Source organism: Odontesthes bonariensis, chromosome 11, assembly GCF_027942865.1.
Source record: "Odontesthes bonariensis isolate fOdoBon6 chromosome 11, fOdoBon6.hap1, whole genome shotgun sequence".
Taxonomy (NCBI): domain Eukaryota; kingdom Metazoa; phylum Chordata; class Actinopteri; order Atheriniformes; family Atherinopsidae; genus Odontesthes; species Odontesthes bonariensis.
The window spans coordinates 19,095,786-19,116,963 of record NC_134516.1 but is presented as its reverse complement, the minus strand read 5'-3'; the positions used below and the strand labels follow the sequence as shown (position 1 = coordinate 19,116,963).

The following is a 21,178-nucleotide window of genomic DNA, read 5'->3' as shown; positions in this document are numbered from 1 at the left end:
AAACTGACTGCAGCTGACATTAACTGAATGGTCTCAGTTGAAGTCAGCTGCAGAGAAACACAACATGCTGATACTCAGTGTGAAGCTTTGACTGGAAACACACAGAAAAACAACATCCTGGAAGAATGGCAGCTTCTATCTTTAAACGACTGGAAGAGGAAGAAGTTTCCAAGGAATCATTCAGAAGAGTTTCAAACAGAAACTGGCTGAGTCCATGAATCTGAAAAGGTGTTTCTGAGTGAAAGAGAGACATGAACAGACTGAACTATCAGTTCAGCAGGGATTCTGCCAGGAGGACACTCTGGATACTCAGCACAGAGATAACCAGGAACCAGGTAAACTGAACCAGACTGCAAATCCAGGATGCAGAGGTTCTTCAGTGAATGTGGTGCTGAAGGTGTGGAGGTGGATCAGTGTGTCAGAGGAGACTCTGTAGAAGGACAGAGTGCCAGCAGGACGGTCCACATACACTGCTGCTCTGTTAGAGACAGAGGAGGAGGAGGAGGAGGAGGAGGAGGAGGAGGAGGAGGAGGAGGAGGAGGAGGAGGAGGACGAGGAGATGGATGTTACTCTGTTATTGTGACAGACAGAGTAACCTCCATCAGAGCAGCTCAGACTCCAGGACTGATCATTCCCTCCGAACAAACAGTCTCTGCCTCCTCTCCTGCTGATTCCTCTGTAACTCACTGATATATAAACCTCTCCTCTCCACTCGACCTCCCAGTAACAGCGACCAGTCAGAACATTTCTACACAGCAGCTGAGGCCAGACATCAAACCTGTCTGGATGATCAGGATATGGCTGAACCTCCTCCTCACATGTCACCTTCCTGTTGTTGTCAGACAGTTTCAGGACTCTGTTCACTGTGTTTGTGTCGATTGTGAATTGACAGGAATCTGATGGAGAGAACAAACACAGTCCAGCTGCAGTTATTGATCTATCATCTGTTCACTTTGATCAATGAGTGATGTGACAGTGTGACGATGGCTGGATGTCATGAATCAGATGAAGAACACACTCACACTTCTTCAGACCTGGTGTCAGCCATCGTTCTCCAGCAGGCTCCACCCTGAAAGGAGGAAAATAACTGTCAGATTTTTCAGGACTCCAGAAATAGTATCTAGAATGAGCCGGTCACATTCCAGCTGATGCTGGAAGAATGGTGGAGCACATGCTGCCAGTCATACCCATATATTCTGGTTATGACCTAAAGTAAAGACACTCTGGGGAGAGGTATCTGATGCTCTATACCTCGGGATGCAACTGTGGCTCTATTAGGAGTGATGCCTAAAGGGCTGAATGGGAGGTCAGAGAAACATCTGTAAATATATTACTCACAGCAGCACTGAGGTGTAGAACTATTAGATGGCTGAACCCCCCTTCATATAACATCTGGATCCAGAAGGTTTGGGACTTCCATCAGATGGAGCACATTACATATCTATGAAGGCTCCTAAAGTCCATCTTTACTAACCGGTGGAGTCCTGTCGGCTCTTTCTGAACACAAGGAGACTGGTTAGCCTTCCTCCTCTGCCACCTGTTTCCCATCATCCACACAGAGCCTCACAATGTTTCAGTGCTGATTTCCTCATCACTTATTTCTGTGTGGGCTTGTGCATATGAATGTCTGAATGTGTATATTTGATTTAACATATTTAATGTGACCCTGTGATGGATGGCGACCTGTCCAGGGTGAACCCCGCCTCTGGCCCCATGACCGCTGGGAGGGGCTCCGGCCCCCCCGCGACCCGACCGACGGATTCAGCGGGTGTAGAAGGTGGATGGATGGATGTTTAATGTATTTATTTGGGAGTGGATATTTGTTTTGTTCGTCTCTTGTTTGCTTTTGATCTTAATTTGGACATAATGTGTGTAATTATCATCTACAGCCGGATAGAGAAAAGTGTAGAAACTGAACGTCGGCGCTGAAAACCCAATAAAAACAAATTCAAACTAAATATTTTCTGCAGTCAGATTATGGAGATGATGAAGTTTCTGTCTCTGAATTCAACTTTGGAAGAATTTTCACTTTCATTTTTCACTCATTTCTGAAGCCAAATATGAGCTTTAAGCATTCTGCTGAAATCTCTTCAGTCTCTGACATCATGGTCTCTCCTGATGGTCACATTGTTTCTGCTGACTCCTCCTCTCAGAATGTTTCAGGGCAGCCAAACATCCAGATCCTCTCTCAGGACGCAGGTCTAACCCACATGTACGCATTTCCAGATGTACACTGAACATAGTTCTAGAAATCTTTGTGCTAAGCTAGGCTACCATGTCCTGGACCCATCTCTGTGTCTGATCCAGGGTCAGAGGACCAACAGACACTTCTCACTGTTGTTCCTGCAGATGTTCTCCTTGGAGACCTCCTCCACAAATATCTGCTGTTCATGTCCAACCAGCGTTTGTGCTGTGAGCAAAGGAAACAGGCTCCTACATGTGTGATTGTTTATGTAACACTCAGCAGGAAGCAGAAGCACAGGGCTGAGTGCAGAACAGAGAACATGTTCCCAGCTCTTCCTCCTCTATCAGACATTGTGTGGCTGCAGCAGGCCTCTCCATACCTGAGTGTGTGTGGATCCTTCAGTGCAGCCCTCAGCAGCTTCTCTCCTGAGTCTCCTGGATGGTTGTAGCTCAGGTCCAGCTCTCTCAGATGGGAGGGGTTGGAGGTCACAGCTTCAGCCAGAGAAGTACAGCCTTCCTCTGTGATCAGACAGCCTGACAGGCTGCAGACACACAGAACAACAGAAACTCTGAGAGAACTGCTCTGAAGCTGAAGCTGAATGTCTGCAACTGTCTCACATTACTGACTCTGTGTCTTCAGAAATCTGTCAGAATCAAACTACACACACGTGGATCAACCCGATTTCTGCTCCCATTTTAGCCCCGAACACACGCAGACACTCCCCACTGAGTCCTGTTCAGATAAAAATATGGTCTGCACCGCAGTGAGAGCAGCAGTGAAGAAGAAGCTGATTTCACTGATATGAAACTGAGACGCTCATCAGGGAAGCAGAGAAAATTAAATCTCTTTTATTTGCGGACCTCAGTTCTGGAATCAGAAAAGCTGCTGGATGGAGAAAAGAAACAGAAGAATCAACTCTCTAAAGTCTGAGCAAAGGACAGAAAGAAACGGTGACATAAACGAGTCAGCGCATCAGGTGACAGAAGGACGGCATCGGGGCGATGGGCTCAGGACCGCTGTGGTTCCTGTGGCTGAAAACCCACCTCTTCAGGAAACACTACCCTGATCCGCCCTCTTAGGACAGCACCTGCTCCGTCCTAGCTCCTTACGCACTTATTGTTTCCTAAATTGTCTTTGTTTTCTAAATTGTCTTCCCATCTGTCTAGGTACCTGACTTATCGCACTTACTCTAGCACTAGTTTTGCTCTTAGCTGTTTGGTTTTGGAAGGAAATGCACTTATGATTTCTTGTGACCTGAAGTTCTTTTGCTTACAGATGTTGAACGCACTTATTTTAAGTCGCTTTGGATACAAGCGTCTGCAAAATGACCGTAATGTAATGTAATGTAATGTTCCAAAAAGTGATGGTCCACCAGAAAGTGCTCTGATTCTGTGGCAGCGTGTGCAGGCTGCTGGAGCGGTATCGCTCCATGTATTTACCTCTGCTGCTTCAGTGCTTTGGATCAGACTGTTACAGCGTTCACACACACATGGTTTTAAATCTGGGCTTATAATAAAGGGATGTCTTTGTGAAACGTTGAACTTTGCTTCCAAATAAGCTGATTGTTGGTGGAAGTGTTTCAGAGTTTATTAAAACCAGGTCTACATTCAAGCTTCTCGTGACTGGAGCTGTATTAAGCATGCATACCACATGCAACAACCGTTCATACGCACGGATTTGTTCTTAAGTCGTGCGTACGAGTGGATTAAGAGAATTTGCGCATTCAGGTACGAACAGAATTTACGAGTGATCCAGAGCTGTCGTAGGAGTTTCATAAAATAGTCCGCTGTAGCGTGCTCAGAGGGGGGGGGGGGGGGGGGGGGGGGGGGATGTTTACATGAAAATCCTCCCTTCTTGACACCAAGAGACATTTCACTTTTTACGACCTAAGGAAAACCTATGAAATGCTTTTAATGGATTAACCAAAAGATAAGAAACCAGATGTGGTGACCTGGCCCAAAAGGGGTCCTTTGTTCGAGCCTTTCCCCCAACAGAACACCACTGTGCTATCTATGCATAATAAATTATGCATCGACACCTCCAGATAAGGAATGCAAGATGTATTCACCCCTTGCTTTGGTGTCAATAGAATGAATTTCCTAAACCAATTCTTTCCAGAGAATGAGAAACTCCCAGAAGCTACGGTTTTCTTGGATCAAAGTGTGGAAATTCGGACTGGACGAGTCTATAGGTCATTCTGAAGACTTTCAACGTTTTCCTATGAGGATTATTCAAGAAGTTATAAAATGATTCATTATTGCAGACATCCTCCCGTGGAGCTACAGTGCCACCTAGAGGACACGGATAACGGACACTCTTAAAGGTTGGGTAGGAGATCCTGGATTTTGAGTCCAGCGAAGCTGCATTTTGAAAATACACAGGTAAAAAGTCCCAACCCTTTTCTTCACTTTCCCCCGAAGGCACGCCTCTAGAGTACATGAACGCGCACGAGCACGAAGGTGCATGAGCGCTGTTCTGACAGCAAGCATCGATCGTTGCCGTATTTAGTATTTAGTATATGCTAACTATACGTTTAACAATGCTAGGTGCTAGCCAAGCTGGCTCTTGTTTAGCTTCCTGCCAAGCTTCGTTCACGGAGCAGGGTACGCGCACAGGGGGAAGGAGGGGGGGGGGGGAGGGGGAGGGAGGAGCAGATTGCAGTTTGATAGACGGCATCAGTATCCAATCATTGTGAACGGTCCGTTCACAATGATTGGATACTGTTTTTCCTAGATTGTACGTTCTAGAGGCCACTAAAACTTTTCATATTTGTGTCAAAACTTTTAATTAATTGGTTGCAATGAGGGTGTGAAGAGTATTTCAAGCAATATGTAAAAAAATGTTCCAGAAAAAGATCCCCTACCCCGCCTTTAACTGTACCAACCATTTAATATTTTCTAAAATGCCATATATGTTTTAATATTTTCACCTTTTAATGCCTAATCCTATGGTTTAAATTGTATAGGTATTAACCAAAAAGTTGCATTTGCCTTCATTAACAAGAATTCCCGAAAGTTGTCATATCATTTTCATTGTGATAATATGAAATATTCTGTGTTGATGACCGTTTTCCTGCTCATAGTTGTGTTTATGCCTGTTCTTATGCCAATATTATTGTCTGTTATGAACATTATATTGTCTAATCAGTGTAATGTGGCAGAATTACGGTTGGAAGAAAGAGATTCCCTTTGTATGAATTTTTACAGTTTCGCCCCCCTGTTTACAGGCCTTTTGGCTAAACGCTGATTGGTCGAAAGCTGAGCGTCATACTAAGCTTAAAGGCAGAAGCGCGAGTCCGTCCAACCTCTCTTGTTTTTGAATCCTTAACTCTTGGACGCTCTTTTGTTTTGATCCTTAAACCTCTTTGACTATTCATACTTAGCTCGCTAGACTGTTGACTCCTGAAACTCTTTTGAGTTTCAACTTTAGCCCTCTTGAGACTCTTAGCTCCCCTTTTTCTAAATTCCTGAAACTTTGCTTCAAACTCCTAATTCCCTTTTTTTAGACTACCCTTTTTGTCATCTAAGTCTGGTTCCGATACCCGCGAGTGTTTGGTTAAGCTTGGACAGCACTGGCCTGAACTCAGACACTTTACGCCAAAGAAGAAGACGACTTTGGGAGGACCATATCCTAGCCAACACAGAACACTGAGGCGTATTCGACGTCATCCCGCTGGTTACCACGGAAACACAGCCTCCGACAACGACGTTCATCAGAAGAAAACCACGCGATTCCACTCTCTACCACAAAGTAAGGTGCTGAATTATGAACTCCTTGGAAAGCGGTGGCTGTGCAGGAATCCGTAGAAGGTAACCGGCCGAAGTGATTAGCCATATGAACTCCGGGTGAAGACCAGCCGCGGCCGCTGTATTTGAGCAGGATGGGCAGAGCCCCGCCTTCCACACCCCAACCTTTCTTTTATAGATAAAATATAGATAATTATAAATTATAGATAAAATATTTATTTCAACTTCAATCACAGTGGGAATCGTATTACACCATATTGTGGCTTGTGACGGACTTTGCGAGTGGAATCTGTTTTTATTTTCGCTGAAATATAGCCTACCTCCAGTGTGGCTGCTTAACGTTAGATCTATGGCCACTGGCCAGGGCAGATGCCTGGTCTGCCCTCAGCTAAGCCCGGCCCTGCCGAACTCTCGAGCACATTCTACCAATCAGAATCACTGTAGGCCCCTACGTAGCATAATATCATGTAACATTTAGCGCGCCTGTATAGATGTTATTGGGGCAGGTGTATGATCTGCCCTGGACATGGAAAGGACTCAAAGAGTTTAAGAAATATATTACTCCGCCCATCTAGCCAGTGGGAACTTCAGTGCCGCCAAATTCCCCTACAAACTTGTTGGATAAAACGGATAACTATGTCGGATTTGATGAAGGATATTGGCTGTTTAATCCGGATTCACGTTTGTGGTAGGTAAAGATTTTACTTTATAGTTGCTATCTTACAAAGTTTAAGTGATTGTGAACGAAGTCTTTGCAAAATGGGAAACTGGGAGTGATTTAATGAAATATCTTAGCTTGATGAGCAAAGCAATGTTGAGACAGTAAACAATGTGTTGACAGCTTACATGTACAGTAGGTTACTTGTCTGCTAGCTTAGGTTGGAGCACTGTCGGTGTGTGTGACATGAAGCATTTTTCGGAAAAGGCAAAAAAAACATGAGTCCAGCAAGGCGCATCTCAATTGTGCCATGAAATTAGTGTGCACACCCCCCCCCCCCCCCCCCCCCCGCGTATGGTTGCGTAGATTGGCCTATTGCGTATGCTCCATAAAAGCTTGCATTTTGATAACGCAGATCATCTGCCCCGCCTATTTTCCAGACCACAAGCCGCTACTGGTGAAGACCCAGACTTAGAATTACGTAACAAGTCATTGTTCGTCCCTCTTAGTTTAGCTATCTCTCTCAACCGTATTTCATTATAACAACTGCAAATCACCTATATTCTGTCCCTTTATCAACTGTTTATATATGCTTGTGGAACGTTAAATAAATCCTTGTAATAATTCATCAGAGCGTCATGGAAAAGTTATTAAGCATCGGTTGTCACTTCAGACAGAACTCATTTCAGTGAGACTTCTTATTCCATAACCTTAACAGTTTCTCCTCCCAGGACTGTGACAAAATTAAGTTTAATAATTATATGGGAGGTGGTGCCCCCTTCTGTTATTTAATCCATTATCAGTGCATAACGCTACACCGCTGTTATTCCAATCAAGTTTGGTTGACTAACGGATTGTATATTTAATTACTTTGAAGAAAACATAAATAAATACTTTGACTTAAATTATGTACTAATTGAAGGTTAATTTGACTCTGGATATAACAAGGTCAATGGGAAGTGTAACCAGCGGCTGACTTGCTACTTTTGGATGCCTTGGATGCTCCGAGACCGTGTAGGCAGACAAATGGCTGACATCACGATTTAGATTGCCAAGGACTGTGCTACTGCAAATATGCAGATTGCTAGAGCCACAACTCCAGAGAGAAAAACGCCGATCAAACCCAATTCCACCACATGTCCAGGTCCTCACCACCCTTGGATTTTTGGCCACTGGAACCTTTCAGAGGGAGATTGGAGACAGATCGGGGGTGTCCCAGTCCTCTGTGAGTCGTGTGCTCCGCTTGGTCATCAAAACTCTCATCAGTTTATCACCCATGGTGCATCAAATTCCCATACACCGCTGTCCCACAAGTACAAATTAAGAGGGACTTTCATTCCGTGGCTGGACTGCCAATCATAATCGGACCAATAGACTGCACACATATACGCAAGCACCCGCACTATTGTGGAGCGCACTGAGCTGAAGGCCAGGTGGGTGTGTCTAAATACATCGAGGTGCAAACTGCTCTATAGCCCAGAAAAGGCATGCCAAATTTGCACAATATTGCCATGAACGAGGGTCTCCTACAACCTGAACCAGCCCAGGCAGACCAGAAGGTGTGGTGCCAGAAGACCCCCCTCATGGACCACCCCATCGAAGAGCCATCATGATGAGGCAACAACTGATTGCACGGCTTTAGTTGCAGTCATCGAGCGCCTGGACATGGCGAGACGTTTTTTAAAAAATTTTTTATGTGACGGGCCCTTCGTGACTCACTCGGTTCTTTCTGCTGGGTCAGAAGTGCACGAGGGTGCTGGTTCTGACCCAGGTTTGACGGCTGCTTTGCGGGGCGAGTATACATGTCCCATACTGTATGTGTTGTAGCGAGGGAATCCACTGAAAGGAAACGTAATGTCATGCGTATAAGTTCAGTTAGAAGGAACGAGGTCCAACGCTTGTTTACAGCTTGTTTGCCCCGCCCATCAGGTGGGCTCAGGAGGACAACTCACTCAAAGAACTTTGTAGGAATCTTCACTCTACATTATTGATTGGATGAGAACACAACCAAAAGGAAACTGACCAAATGACCCAAAAAAGACTTTCCAGGTTGTTCCAGGTTCAGGTTCAGGTGAGTTCCTGTGGTGTCAGAGGCCTAAAGCTGCTGGAACAATCATACAAAGAGCATCCACAGGTGTTCTGTTACCTGAGAGTTTCCAGTCTGCAGTTTGGACTCTGCAGTCCAGCAGACACCTGCTTCACCCCTGAATCCTGCAGGTTGTTGTTACTCAGGTCCAGTTGTGTCAGGCTGGAGGACTGGGAGCTGAGAGCTGAGGACACAGCTGCACATCCCTCATCTGAGAGGGTACAGACGCTCAGCCTGAGGAGACAGTTACAGAGAAAAAGAACAGCTGGGATCCAAATCAATCACCTCTAATGCTGAATGTGGACTGAAAGCCCACTTAGAGGGAACATCAGGGTTATAAGCCTGTGATCATGTCCGTGCGGTGGTTTTTATGCTCAAAGACGCATGAGTGAAACAAGTAGTCCACACGGTGGCTGAGCCTTTCCACCCTGGAACTGCAGCTCATCAGAGACAGTCTCAGAATCTGATTCAAACAGCAGAGGGTTTCATGGGGAACAAACCTGAGGAACTGATCCCATCAGGCTGATGGTGGGGCTTATGGGGTAAGAAATCAGTCAAAAAGAAACGTGCATCCGTGCAAGTAATCCGCGCATATTTGAGAAATGTGTGCGTCTTTTCTTGTAGTTGAGCATAAAATAAATATGTGCAATCTCTAAAAATGAGTCCATCTGTGTTTATAATGGGTTGTGTTTTGATATTTGTCAAAATACGAATTGAAAAGTTACGACATCAAAAAATACATACACGAATCAAAAAGTTACGAATTCAAAAGTTACGAATCAAAAGTTACGAATACGAATTTCTCAAATGCAGGAAAGGGGACAAAAACACGTCATCGCTGACGTCATCACGTCACAGGCATCACCAGCAGAAGAAAATTCGATCACCCCATCAGCGCGGCCGGTGGTTTTGCGCATGCGCCGAGCCGATTTTCGTTTCGTTTTCACGCCCATCATGTTTTGCTACCCTGCGTCTGATTGTTTTCTCTTTTGGAAGACATGCAAAGTAATAAAACACTTATCGTATTAACAAGAAGTTAGCTTAACATGCACAAATGGGGTGTCATTCACCATTTGATTTTTGTATTAGGTGACTGCTCCATCATTGTCATGAATGCATTGAGAAGGGGGAGCATTATTTGACAGGGTGTTATTGGACTATCAAAATATGCTACCCTCTTAAATAAATCAATTTCATTACACTTTTTATAATTACCCACATGAGAGACAAAAACACTTACTTTATGACTTTATTTTGATATACAGAGGTAGAAAACCATAAAGTAGCATTTTTTTGATGGGGTAGCTTGAATCGATAGACACGCTCAGAGCTATAGAGTAATACTTTTTACACCACTGGACACGCTTATCGGTTTTTGGGGCGGCAGCATTTCTCGACGAAGTAGCACAAATCAACAGAACACCGGTGATACTAGAACATATTTTGACTTTGACCACAGTGCGGACTCTATATTACTCTATATTTACTATACTATACTAGTAAATATTTACTGGATTGCGTTTGTGATTTAAAGCATGACACAACAAGGGGCTTCAGCAGCGGATGAACCTGTAAGTTAAAGATATTTTTTTCCCATTATTTTTTGTGTATGAAATGCGCTGTGAATAAACTTAAAGCTGTGCGTCGTCCTCCTGTTCAGCAATCGTAGTTTATTAGGATAGCCTATACATTTGATTTCGCATGCACTTGTCAACTTAATCCTACCATTACTTGTCACAATTTCCCCTCTTATGTAGGATTCAAGTGGTTACCACCATGAACTACCTCATCTACCTAGATAAACGTGCCGAGTTTATTCACAAGCCAAGTTTATTCACAGCGCATTTCATACACAAAAAATAATGGGAAAATATCTTTAACTTACAGGTTCATCCGCTGCTGAAGCCCCTTGTTGTGTCATGCTTTAAATCACAAACGCAATCCAGTAAATATTTACTAGTATAGTATAGTAAATATAGAGTAATATAGAGTCCGCACTGTGGTCAAAGTCAAAATATGTTCTAGTATCACCGGCCGCGCTGATGGGGTGATCGAATTTTCTTCTGCTGGTGATGCCTGTGACGTGATGACGTCAGCGATGACGTATTTTTGTCCCCTTTCCTGCATTTGAGAAATTCGTATTCGTAACTTTTGAATTCGTAACTTTTTGATTCGTAACTTTTCAATTCGTATTTTGACAAATATCAAAACACAACCCATTATAAACACAGATGGACTCATTTTTAGAGATTGCACATATTTATTTATTATGCTCAACTACAACCGAAGACGCACACATTTCCCAAATATGCGCGGATTACTTGCACAGATGCACGTTTCTTTTTGACCGATTTCTTACCCCACAGGGGCTGATTTCAGAGCTGCTGACTGCGAACAAAGGCTAACATTTATCAGCATTCTTCTCCAGCATGAAAACAGCCTCACCTGAGAGTTTCCAGTCCACAGGTTGGACTCTGCAGTCCAGACAGCAGCTTCACTCCTGAATCCTGCAGGTTGCTGTTTCTCAGGTCCAGTTCTGTCAGGCTGGAGGACTGGGAGCTGAGAGCTGAGGACAGAGCTGCACATCCTTCATCTGAGAGGTTACAGACGCTCAGCCTGAGGAGAAGATGTTAAACAGTCTTACATTCAGTCACATTTAATAATAACAGTCAAATAAGGGACAATAATGATGTGAAGCTGCTCTGCAGCCACAATATCTCTGTAACTTCTAGTTAGGAGTCTCTGAATTTGGTGATATGCACGATGGTTTCATTCTCTGTATTTTATATTCATGTTTTTAATGGACTTTAATTACTAATCCACAGCAGAGATGATGAAAATGTCTCCCATCACCCACAAATATCTCACTATACACAGAAACACTTTATTTCATAAAGGCTGATCCACAAATATACAGATTAATCTGTAGTTTCACGCTTTAAAAAGGAAGAAAAACACTGATTTAAAATGTGAAATGTGTTCTGCACATCTGTGAATCTCTTCCTGTCTCTTTGTAGTTTGTGACTTTGCTCCGTTTTGTGTAGTTTTACTGCAGCTGATCTGCAGAGACCATGCATCAATGTGATGTGCAGAGCTCTCCACAGAGTGAGGTCAGCACTGCCCACCCTGCAGGAGGTCCACACCAGGCGCTGCACCACCAGAGCCAGGAAGACCCCGCTCCTACTCACATGTTTACTTGTATATTTTCATTTCTGTCAGATTCATTTCACCCTGTTTTATTCTTATGTTGCTGCCTTGCACAGTTGAGCTCGTTGCAGTGTACATTTCACTGCCGGCGTTCAGCTGCAGGTGACGAATAAAGATGGTTGATTCTTGATCGGTCGTTAATTATCTCATTATGTTAACAAATCAAAGCAGATTTTCATGATAACTTGTTAATTTATGTCCTAATCTTTGATCACATCATGTTTTAAAGCAGCAACTCTGAAAAGCTTCATGGAAACAGAAAACAACTTCCTGAATGTCACCAAAAGCTTTTTCTGCTCTCTGAAGGCTTTTTTGGCTTTTTTCTGAAACAAAGAAAGAGAAGATGTTCCTCACATGACTGATCACATGACCAACCAGCTGCTGGATGGAGCAGAGGAGCAGGACCTGTTCAGCCTCTCATCTTTGCCTCCAAAGTGATTGTGTCTGTTCTGATAACTGCAGTAAAACAGACGACACACGAGCAGCCCGACTCACAGTTCAGTTTTGATCCTCCCAACAGTCCAAGCTGAAATCAGCTGGATGTTCCACTTTATCATACTTATCCTGTTATCTGATGGAAACAAGGTGTTTTCTCCACATTTCACATGTTCAACATGAACAAAGGGATCCACAAACATAAAAATCACTCTGCACGTATCTGATGTATGTTTTCACATTTCTGCACATCTTTGTCTTCATGATGTGAAACACGTGTTTGTGGATGGAAATGACACGCTTTGAGAAAACTACAACAGATATACTGAATCATTTCCTGTAACTCTACCAGAATATAAATAAATGTTCCACCACAGTTCATGTGTGTGTGCTGCGCAGACGAGATCAGAGGAAAGTGACACAGATCTGGAGACATTTTACTTTGTGGATTTAAAACAGATCTGAAGATGTTTTCAGATTATTGCATCACAGAGACAGTATGAAGCTGAAACAGCAGAGAAACCTGACCTGAGAGCTTCCAGGTTACAGTGAGGACTCTGCAGTCCATCAGACAGCTGCTTCAATCCTGAGCCGTAGATACTCAGGTCCAGTTGTGTCAGGCTGGAGGACTGGGAGCTGAGAGCTGAGGACAGAGCTGTACATCCTTCAGCTGAGAGGGTACAGCTGCTCAGTCTGAGGAGGAAATAATGAGAGAAGTAGGAATCTGGGACTTTCTCTCCTATAGAAACAGCAGCAGTATATTCATACACATCCCTCTATATCTGTACTCACAGAGCTTTGTTGGAGGCTTTGACCACTGACAGCAGCCTCAGAAGAGCCTTCTCTGAAGCAGAGTACTTCTTCAGGTCAAACACATCCAGATGTTTTCCTGATGACAGTAAGATGAAGCCCAGAGCTGACCACTGAGCAGGAGACAGATTATCTGTGGAGAGACTTCCTGAACTCAGGGCCTGTTGGATCTGCTCCACCAGAGAACGATCATTCAGTTCATTCAGACAGTGGAACAGATTGATGCTTCTCTCTGCAGACAGATTCTCACTGATCTTCTTCTTGATGTAATCTACTGTTTTCTGATTGGTCTGTGAGCTACTTCCTGTCTGTGTCAGCAGGCCTCGTAGGAACCTTTGATTGGTCTGCAGGGAAAGACCCAGGAGGAAGCGGAGGAACAGGTCCAGGTGTCCATTTGGACTCTCTAAGGCCCTGTACACAGCCCATCGATGGAGATAATTCAGATCAAGTACTTTAGGTCTCTTGGATTTTTCATCTTTTCCCATCAGGTTGAGTCCAGAGTTGATGAAGGTCAGATGCACATGAAGAGCAGCCAGAAACTCCTGAACACTCAGATGGATGAAGCAGAACACCTTCTCCTGGTACAGCCCTCTCTCCTCTCTAAAGATCTGTGTGAACACTCCTGAGTACACTGAGGCTGCTGAGATATCGATGCCACACTCTGTCAGGTCTGATTCATAGAAGATCAGGTTTCCTTTCTGCAGCTGCTCAAAAGCCAGTTTTCCCAGAGACTCCATCATCTTCCTGCTCTCTGGACTCCAGTGTGGATCTGTCTCAGCTCCTCCATCATACTTGAGCTTCTTCACTTTGGCCTGAACCACCAGGAAGTGGATGTACATCTCAGTCAGGGTGCTGGGCAGCTCTGCTCCCTCTCTGGTTTCCAACACATCCTCCAGAACTGTAGCAGTGATCCAGCAGAAGACCGGGATGTGGCACATGATGTGGAGGCTTCGTGATGTCTGGATGTGGGAGATGATCCTGCTGGCCTGCTCCTCATCTCTGAATCTCTTCCTGAAGTACTCCTCCTTCTGTGGGTCAGTGAACCCTCTGACCTCTGTCACCATGCCAACACAGCCAGGAGGGATCTGATTGGCCGCTGCAGGTCGTGTGGTTATCCAGAGGCGAGCAGAGGGAAGCAGCTTCCCCCTGATGAGGTTTGTCAGCAGCACATCCACTGAGGTGGGCTCTGTAGCATCAGTCAGGGGCTCCTTGCTGTGGAAGTCCAGAGGAAGTCGACACTCATCCAGACCGTCAAAGATGAACACAACCTGGAACTGTTCAAAGCTGCAGATTCCTGCTTCTTTGGTTTCAGTAAAGAAGTGATGAACAAGTTCCACCAAGCTGAACTTTCTCTCTTTCAGCACATTCAGCTCTCTGAAAGCTGTGGCAAGGAGGTGGACACCCCTCCAGCTGTTAGTTCACCAAACTTTTTTTGAGTGGGAATCGAACCACCAACCTTCTGGTTATTGGACGACTGCTGTGTTGGTGGAAAACATCCAACACACACCGCTTCACATATGAACATAGAAATGGATGTGAAGCAGAGCTGAGCTCACATTAAACACATGTTGGAGTAAAAACTGTTCAAACTGACTCTGCTGCATTTTACTCTGTTACAGCATTTACACTAAGCTCACCTCTGAGGGGATGGATGTTGGTCTGATTTGAAGTCAATAAAATCAAGCATTGACCAGTCACTCTTCATGGACACACAGCTGGGTTCAGGTTCAGGCTCAGCTCCAGGTCCAGGTCCAGGTCTGAGTCTCTGATGGATCCTGACAGAGAAACACTTGTTTCATTCAAACTAAAGTATCAGTGATGGTGTTTGAGTCTGCAGTGAGACGGCCTGTCAGAGAGTCAGAGTGGCTGCTGTGGAACAATGTTAGTTTTAACAAGGTTTATTTGGAGATAATTAATAACAGATCAATTACCTGCATGATTGGGGTGTTGCTTCAGAAGCTCATTTTAAACTGACGTCATTAAACACAACGTGTGAGAACATAATATTTCTGCATCAGCCGCCCTGTTCACTACATAATCAGCATCTTGTAAAAAAGCCACATCAGTGGACAGATATTCAGTAATATTCTCCCTTTGTTTTAATAAAGAGCTGCAGGACTGAACTAAAACATCACATCGCAAGCTTATACAGGCACAAACTATGCTGTTTATAATTTATTAATTACTGTACACTAGCACTGATAACGTGGAGGTGCGTCGCTTACTTAAAAAAATCCGGGTTACTAATTTTGAATTTTAGCCGAATGAATAAATAGGCAGCAGGTCTGTGGGCTGTCTGTGGCAGTAGCACGATGATGACGTCAGTAACACCCACTTTACGACAAAAAAATCAAAATTACAATAACCCGGATTTTTTTAAGTAAGCGACACACCTCCACGTTATCAGTGTTAATGTACAGTAATTAATAATTTATAAACAGCATAGTTTGTGCCTGTATAAGCTTGCCCATAGGAAACCGTTTCATGGCCGAATATCTCAAGAGAGCAGCCAGACGCCTCTCGAATATCTTCGGAACAGCTCCAAATGACCAACAACAAGCAGGGGTGAGTAGAACATCATGCTATAATGTGAAATCAAGGGCCCAATGTCAAAAAACCGGTCTTATCCTTTAAATGGTGTGATGATAACTACCTCATCATCAACACAGTGAAGACAGAGGAGGTAATTTTTGGAAAACCACCCAATCTCCAACTACCCCCAGTTAAAATCCATGACTCAGACATCACTCAGGTCTCAACCTACAAATATCTAGGTGTAATGATTGACCAAAATCTGACATGGACTGACCACATAGACTTCACATGCAAAAAAATTCAACAGCGCATCTATTTCCTGCGAAGGTTACCATCCTTTGGTGCCAGTGCCCAAATAATCTTTTTATTTTTTACATCTGTGATCCAGAGCGTCATGCTTTACTGCAGTACAGCTTGGTATAACAGCCTCTCTGTCAAAGATAAAGCTAAACTTCAACATCAAATCAAAATCTGCTCTAAGATCATTGGGCTGCCCATATCACACTTATTCCAGGAAGCTCACAACAAAAGTATGCTCAGACTGGCCACATGCATCCCCACTGACATCACACACATACTACACCAAGAGTATAGATTATTACCTTCAAATAGGCGTTTTAGAGTTCCCTTCTACAACCGCAACAGACTTAAACATTCCTTCATACATCAATCCATTCTCTTGTTGAATCTGCAGTCTTAGAGCTGTATGTAGTACAATCACCCCATGGAAAATTGTCCTCACTTTATGTATGTCTGTATGTATGCAATGTATGTATGTAATGTGCAATATTGTGCAATAGTCCTGTGATGTTACATGTTTGTCTTGTCCTTCCTTAAACGAGCCTTGTTCAGAGATGCAAAATGAATTTCAGTGAAAACTGACAATAAAGTATTATCGTATCGTATCGTATCGTAAATGTGGTTTTGGGTTAGCAGCTCCTTCTGTTTTGCAAAGTAGGGTTGGAAAAACATACATCTACTAAATATATCAAATATCAAGTACAGCCGAACTATTAATTACACTTGATCTCAATGATCAATACAAAGAAGAATTTAACAAATTTACTTCAGATACTTTTAGAGCCGCACCATGTAACATCATACAAAATCAACACCGTACTCGTAGTACTTCCGGTTTGCAAAGGTTATTTATAGTCGCAAAAAGACAGATTATACGTATATATTTTTTCGGTATAATATATTTATGATGAATATGTTATGAAAGATACACGTTTGGTCAATAAAGTTGAAAAACAAAAAAAAAAGAAAGTACGGGAATGTGGGCGCAGGCCGATGACGTAGAGATAGCAGCGTCCATAGCAACCACCTTAACAACGGTAACAACGGTATTCTTACGTTTTTTTAAGGAGATACTAAAATCTTCGGCTAAACTAATAAAACGAAAGATCGTCTACATTCCTTGAACAAATATTCTGAAGATATTATGCATAGTTCTTGCTAGAAATGCCATCGAAATGCAGATGATTTCTTAAAATTTTATGTTTTTCACAGAAAATAAGTCGACAGTCGGCCATTTTTTTTTTCGCTGAGGGAAACTTGATAGTCACATGACCTGGTTTTAAGGCAATGTAAATGAATAGGCCAAAGAAAACTTAGTATTATCACAATTTTTGGGGGCCAAATTGTGACAATACCACGTTTTCCCTTGTGGACCAACGTACCTATTACACGTTTTTCTATGAGACTGGGTTGGTATTTTATGCGAGGTGGTGGCAGCCAGGAAATCTGAGGCCCTAGGCAAAGAACCATTTTGAGGCCCCCCTTAACTCAAACACATAGAGCAGGGATGTCCAAAGTCGGTCCTCGAGGGCCGCAGTCCTGCAGGTTTTAGATGTTGCCCTGCTTCAACACACCTGATTCAGATCAAGACATCATTAACAGGCTTGTGTAGAACTCAACAATCTGTTGAAGAGCTCCATTTAATCTGAATCAGGTGTGTTGAAACAGGGCAACATCTAAAACCTGCAGGACAGCGGCCCTCGAGGACCGACTTTGGACATCCCTGACATAGAGTAATGTATTGATGCACATATTTTAATGAACATGTGGAAATCATTGAAAAAATAATATACACTGAGAAACAAATACTGAAATGTATATCCTTGTTAAAAGGCATATAAACACAGCAGGTAAGTATTAACTAATTTACAACCTCTCTTTTACAGGATTTTGAGCCAAAATAGGTGATTCTTTGCCTCCAAGTATACTTTTCTAGGAAATAAATTGGCAGCACAACTGGCTCAATGGTGAAATTAAACAATTGGACCCAATAAAGATCACGGTCGGACTATCTGGATATAAGCTGTGTGTGTGTGTGTGTGTGTGTGTGTGTTTGTGTGTGTGTGAGAGAGTGAGAGAGTGAGTGAGTCTGCCTGCCTGCCTGCCTGCCTGCCTGCCTGCCTGCCTGCCTGCCTGCCTGCCTGCCTGCCTGCCAGTCTCATGGATGGTGGTGGTGGCTAAAGTGGATGAGACCTGCACAAAAAGACAAGGGGAGAAAAAAAAGCAGGGGGTACATGCTGTATCACAGGAAAGGGAACACAAGGCCTGCCATGAAATGCTCCCCATCTGCACAATTTTATTTCTTTGACCTCAGCATTAGGTACTTTTAACTGCATGAATTTGGTGCCAATATATGAGTTTGATAAGTCTGATAACAGATATGTTAGTGGTGGATGAGGGATTGGTTTATTGTATTTTATCTTATAAAGCACCAAGAAAAATATTTAATTTCTTAAAAACAAGTGTAGCTATTGAATATGAGAATATGTCCTTTAATGGTGAGAAACACACAGATGCTATGACTTGTCTATCAGGCATAGATCAAATTACATTTTCATATAGTGATATTCAGGATCAGAAGGCTATTGTTTCGACCTACATAGCCTCCAGGTTAACACAAATAAATGCACTTACTTTTGAACCTTGCAACAAAAGCTGGAATCATATTCAGTCTTGTGAAACCCCAAGTCAAATATATTCACCTTGTTTTGAAAAAAATCAAGTCCATTCATTTTGTACTTATGGCTGGGGTATATATTTCACAGAACAGAAAAGTGTTGTTTTGCGTTCGCTATAACGCGGTTTTGTGTTGAGAAGAACATCGGCACACTCTTTAGACTTCCTCTGTACATGGGACGGCTGCTTAACCCACTACGCCACCGACCGCCCCCTCTTTAGACTTTTAAAGACTGAAAGCAACAGATATTCTTCTCTTCCATCTCCTTCATAAATAATTAAATCGTAGAATAGTATGTTCCCCAGCGTTTGTTTAGGCGAAATGCTTCACTTTCTGAACAAACGAGTGGGGTGCGCTCGCTCCCGCGAGGGGGTGCACAACACCGGCACAACACCGGCACAACACCGGCACAACACCGGGGCTTTCACTTCTGCTCATCATCACATTCGTAAGCTGAAACGGTTTCAGTTTCACTCACCGATTCTGTGGCCGTGTCACTGTCATGATCCGTGTCTTGATTGACTGCTTCTTCTGCCTCATCAAGGTGGTCGTTGGGAGAGGAGTTACACGCGAATCGTGCTTAGCCTACTTATATTGCTTTTATTATTCTCCTAGCAATGTGATGCTCATGTCGACCAGAAATGTGTATATTGACTATTATTGACTAATATTGATAATTTATTTATTTTATTTATTTATTAAAATAATAAATGCAGGGAAACAGGAATACCGTGACGTGACGACGAGGAGGCCCCTGATTGGACGAGGCCCCGGGCAATTGCCCGACCTTGCCCAATGGACTAACCGCCTATGGTGGCAGCTGATCATAAACAGCTGCAATGTCAATAAATGCTGAAAATACACCAAAGTTATTCCTAAATGAAAATGTTTTCCATGCAGAGAAAGTGGACGGCCTGCCATGCTCCTAAAGATGAACCTTCAGGTGGGATCTGTTTACCAAGAGATGATGCTGTGTGTACTGAAGAAGACGTGAAGCTCATACAGGAGATCTGCTTGTTGTATGAGGACAGAGTGTCTGTCTTATATGGAGGTGGGAAGCCTGGTTTAAATATAGAAATAATGTCTTTGAATTGTATTGATTTAAAAGTGTCCTATAGCTGTGAAGTTCTGTCAGTGATACTGAGCGGGACTCTGCAGTGATGGAGATGTGTCTCCCTCTGGTGGTGAACGGATGAACTGCACGATGTCAGTTTAATGAGCCCAGAAGTGTTCAACTATAAAAACTATCAAGCTGATGTCAGCAGTGAGAATATTTTTCATCATTCAGTAAAAATGTTGTAGTTCTCCTGTTCATTGTGCAGAATAAAAAGACAGGATGTTCTCTGCTTTGTAGCTTTGATTCAAATATTACAGCCAAGTAAAAAACATCCTGCTCACACATGCAAAGACAGAACACAAGCTGGAGTGAAGTCAGGGTTAAAGATAAAGTCTGAGTTAATAAAGCTGAACAGCAGCTGATGGGCACTCCACATGTGCTGCCTTTGTTTCTGTCAGTCAGTGAGTCAGATTTGAAAATGTCTTGTGCTGTTATCAGGAAGTAAAGATGGAGAAGACTGTAAAGCTGCAGCTGCTGGAGACTTTGGAGGATCTGGGAGAGGAGGAAACGGGAGCTTTAACAAATTAGCAAGCCTGGATGATCTTCTCCCACTTCACTTTCAACATCTGAGATGTCTTCTATGTTCTGCTGTGAATAAAATATTAGTTTATGAGATTTACAAATCACTGCATTCCGTTTTTATTTAATGTTACACAGCATCCCAACTTTTACCCTCATTCCTTATTCCGAACCTCACTAATCATCTCCCTCTTCTCTCAGAGTTACACGTCTACCCGGGTCCTCCCTTTGGCTTTCAACACCCACCGCTTTTAAATAAACTCTGTTCCAACTCTGATTCTCCTCGAGTCCTGTGTCTGCTCTTGGGCCAGTTTTTGTGAGGCGGTTCGACACAACAAAAATATTCTAAAAGAAAAACCTGACGGCTAAATATATTCAGAAAAAAACGATTTAAAAAAGAATCTGAGAAAAATATCTGAGATTTTAGAAATGTATATATTTTAATGAACAAAGTGAAAGTAATCAGATAAAACAATGTATACACCAAAAAGTCTAGGACCATTTAAAAATCTAAATGTTCAGATATGAAGAACAAATTTGATATAGAAGACAAGTTTTCATCAAAAAAATCTGAATGTTGATTAAAAGTCCACATTTCACATGTAAAGTCTTTGAGACAGAATTTTAAAAAATAAACATTGTGGTGAATAATGAGGCAAAAAGTCAAATTTCTGAGATGAAAAATCAATAATTCAACATGTGAAAATGTCAGGAAGTCCAAATAAAGACAGAATGAACCAAACAAACTAACAGTGAAATACTGGGAGGATTTTCCTGTTGAACATCAGGAACTTTCAGTCCAAAGCAGATGTTGTTAAAGTCCAAATATTGTTTGTAAAGAATCATTTCAATCTTCTTTGGGAGCGTTCAACAACAACATTCAGCCATCAGAAACCAGCTCCA

General features: G+C 42.9%; 2 protein-coding genes across 2 annotated transcripts; both read right to left on the bottom strand.

Moving 5' to 3' along the window:
* Nucleotides 1–309: 309 nt before the first annotated feature.
* Nucleotides 310–10,465, bottom strand: LOC142391211 (stonustoxin subunit beta-like). The gene is made up of 5 exons (XM_075476986.1): nt 10,461–10,465; nt 8,736–8,909; nt 2,565–2,726; nt 1,023–1,069; nt 310–896 (listed from the first exon to the last, which is right to left on the bottom strand). The coding sequence occupies exons 1-5, from the start codon at nt 10,463–10,465 to the stop codon at nt 310–312; spliced, it is 975 nt and encodes a 324-aa protein (XP_075333101.1).
* A 580-nt stretch (nt 10,466–11,045) lies between these two features.
* On the bottom strand, nt 11,046–16,058 carry LOC142391210 (protein NLRC3-like). Its single transcript, XM_075476985.1, has 4 exons — nt 15,995–16,058; nt 13,110–14,508; nt 12,846–13,010; nt 11,046–11,291 (listed from the first exon to the last, which is right to left on the bottom strand). Exons 1-4 carry the CDS (start codon nt 16,056–16,058, stop codon nt 11,117–11,119), a joined length of 1,803 nt encoding a protein of 600 aa, XP_075333100.1. The 3' UTR covers nt 11,046–11,116.
* Nucleotides 16,059–21,178: the final 5,120 nt, after the last annotated feature.

Excerpts from the sequence above, each read along its gene's own strand:
- LOC142391211 (XM_075476986.1), bottom strand. Across the intron at positions 2,727-8,735 it reads TGCAGACTGGAAACTCTCAG|CCTGTCAGGCTGTCTGATCA; the intron begins GTAACAGAACAC and ends GTGTGTCTGCAG. Across the intron at positions 1,070-2,564 it reads AAGGATCCACACACACTCAG|GGTGGAGCCTGCTGGAGAAC; the intron begins GTATGGAGAGGC and ends TCCTCCTTTCAG.
- LOC142391210 (XM_075476985.1), bottom strand. The coding sequence starts at position 16,058 with ATGACGCTCTGGATCACAGATGTAAAAAATAAAAAGATTATTTGGGCA. Across the intron at positions 14,509-15,994 it reads GGCACTGGCACCAAAGGATG|CTTTCAGAGAGCTGAATGTG; the intron begins GTAACCTTCGCA and ends TCCTTGCCACAG. Across the intron at positions 11,292-12,845 it reads TGTAACCTGGAAGCTCTCAG|GCTGAGCGTCTGTAACCTCT; the intron begins GTCAGGTTTCTC and ends TCTTCTCCTCAG.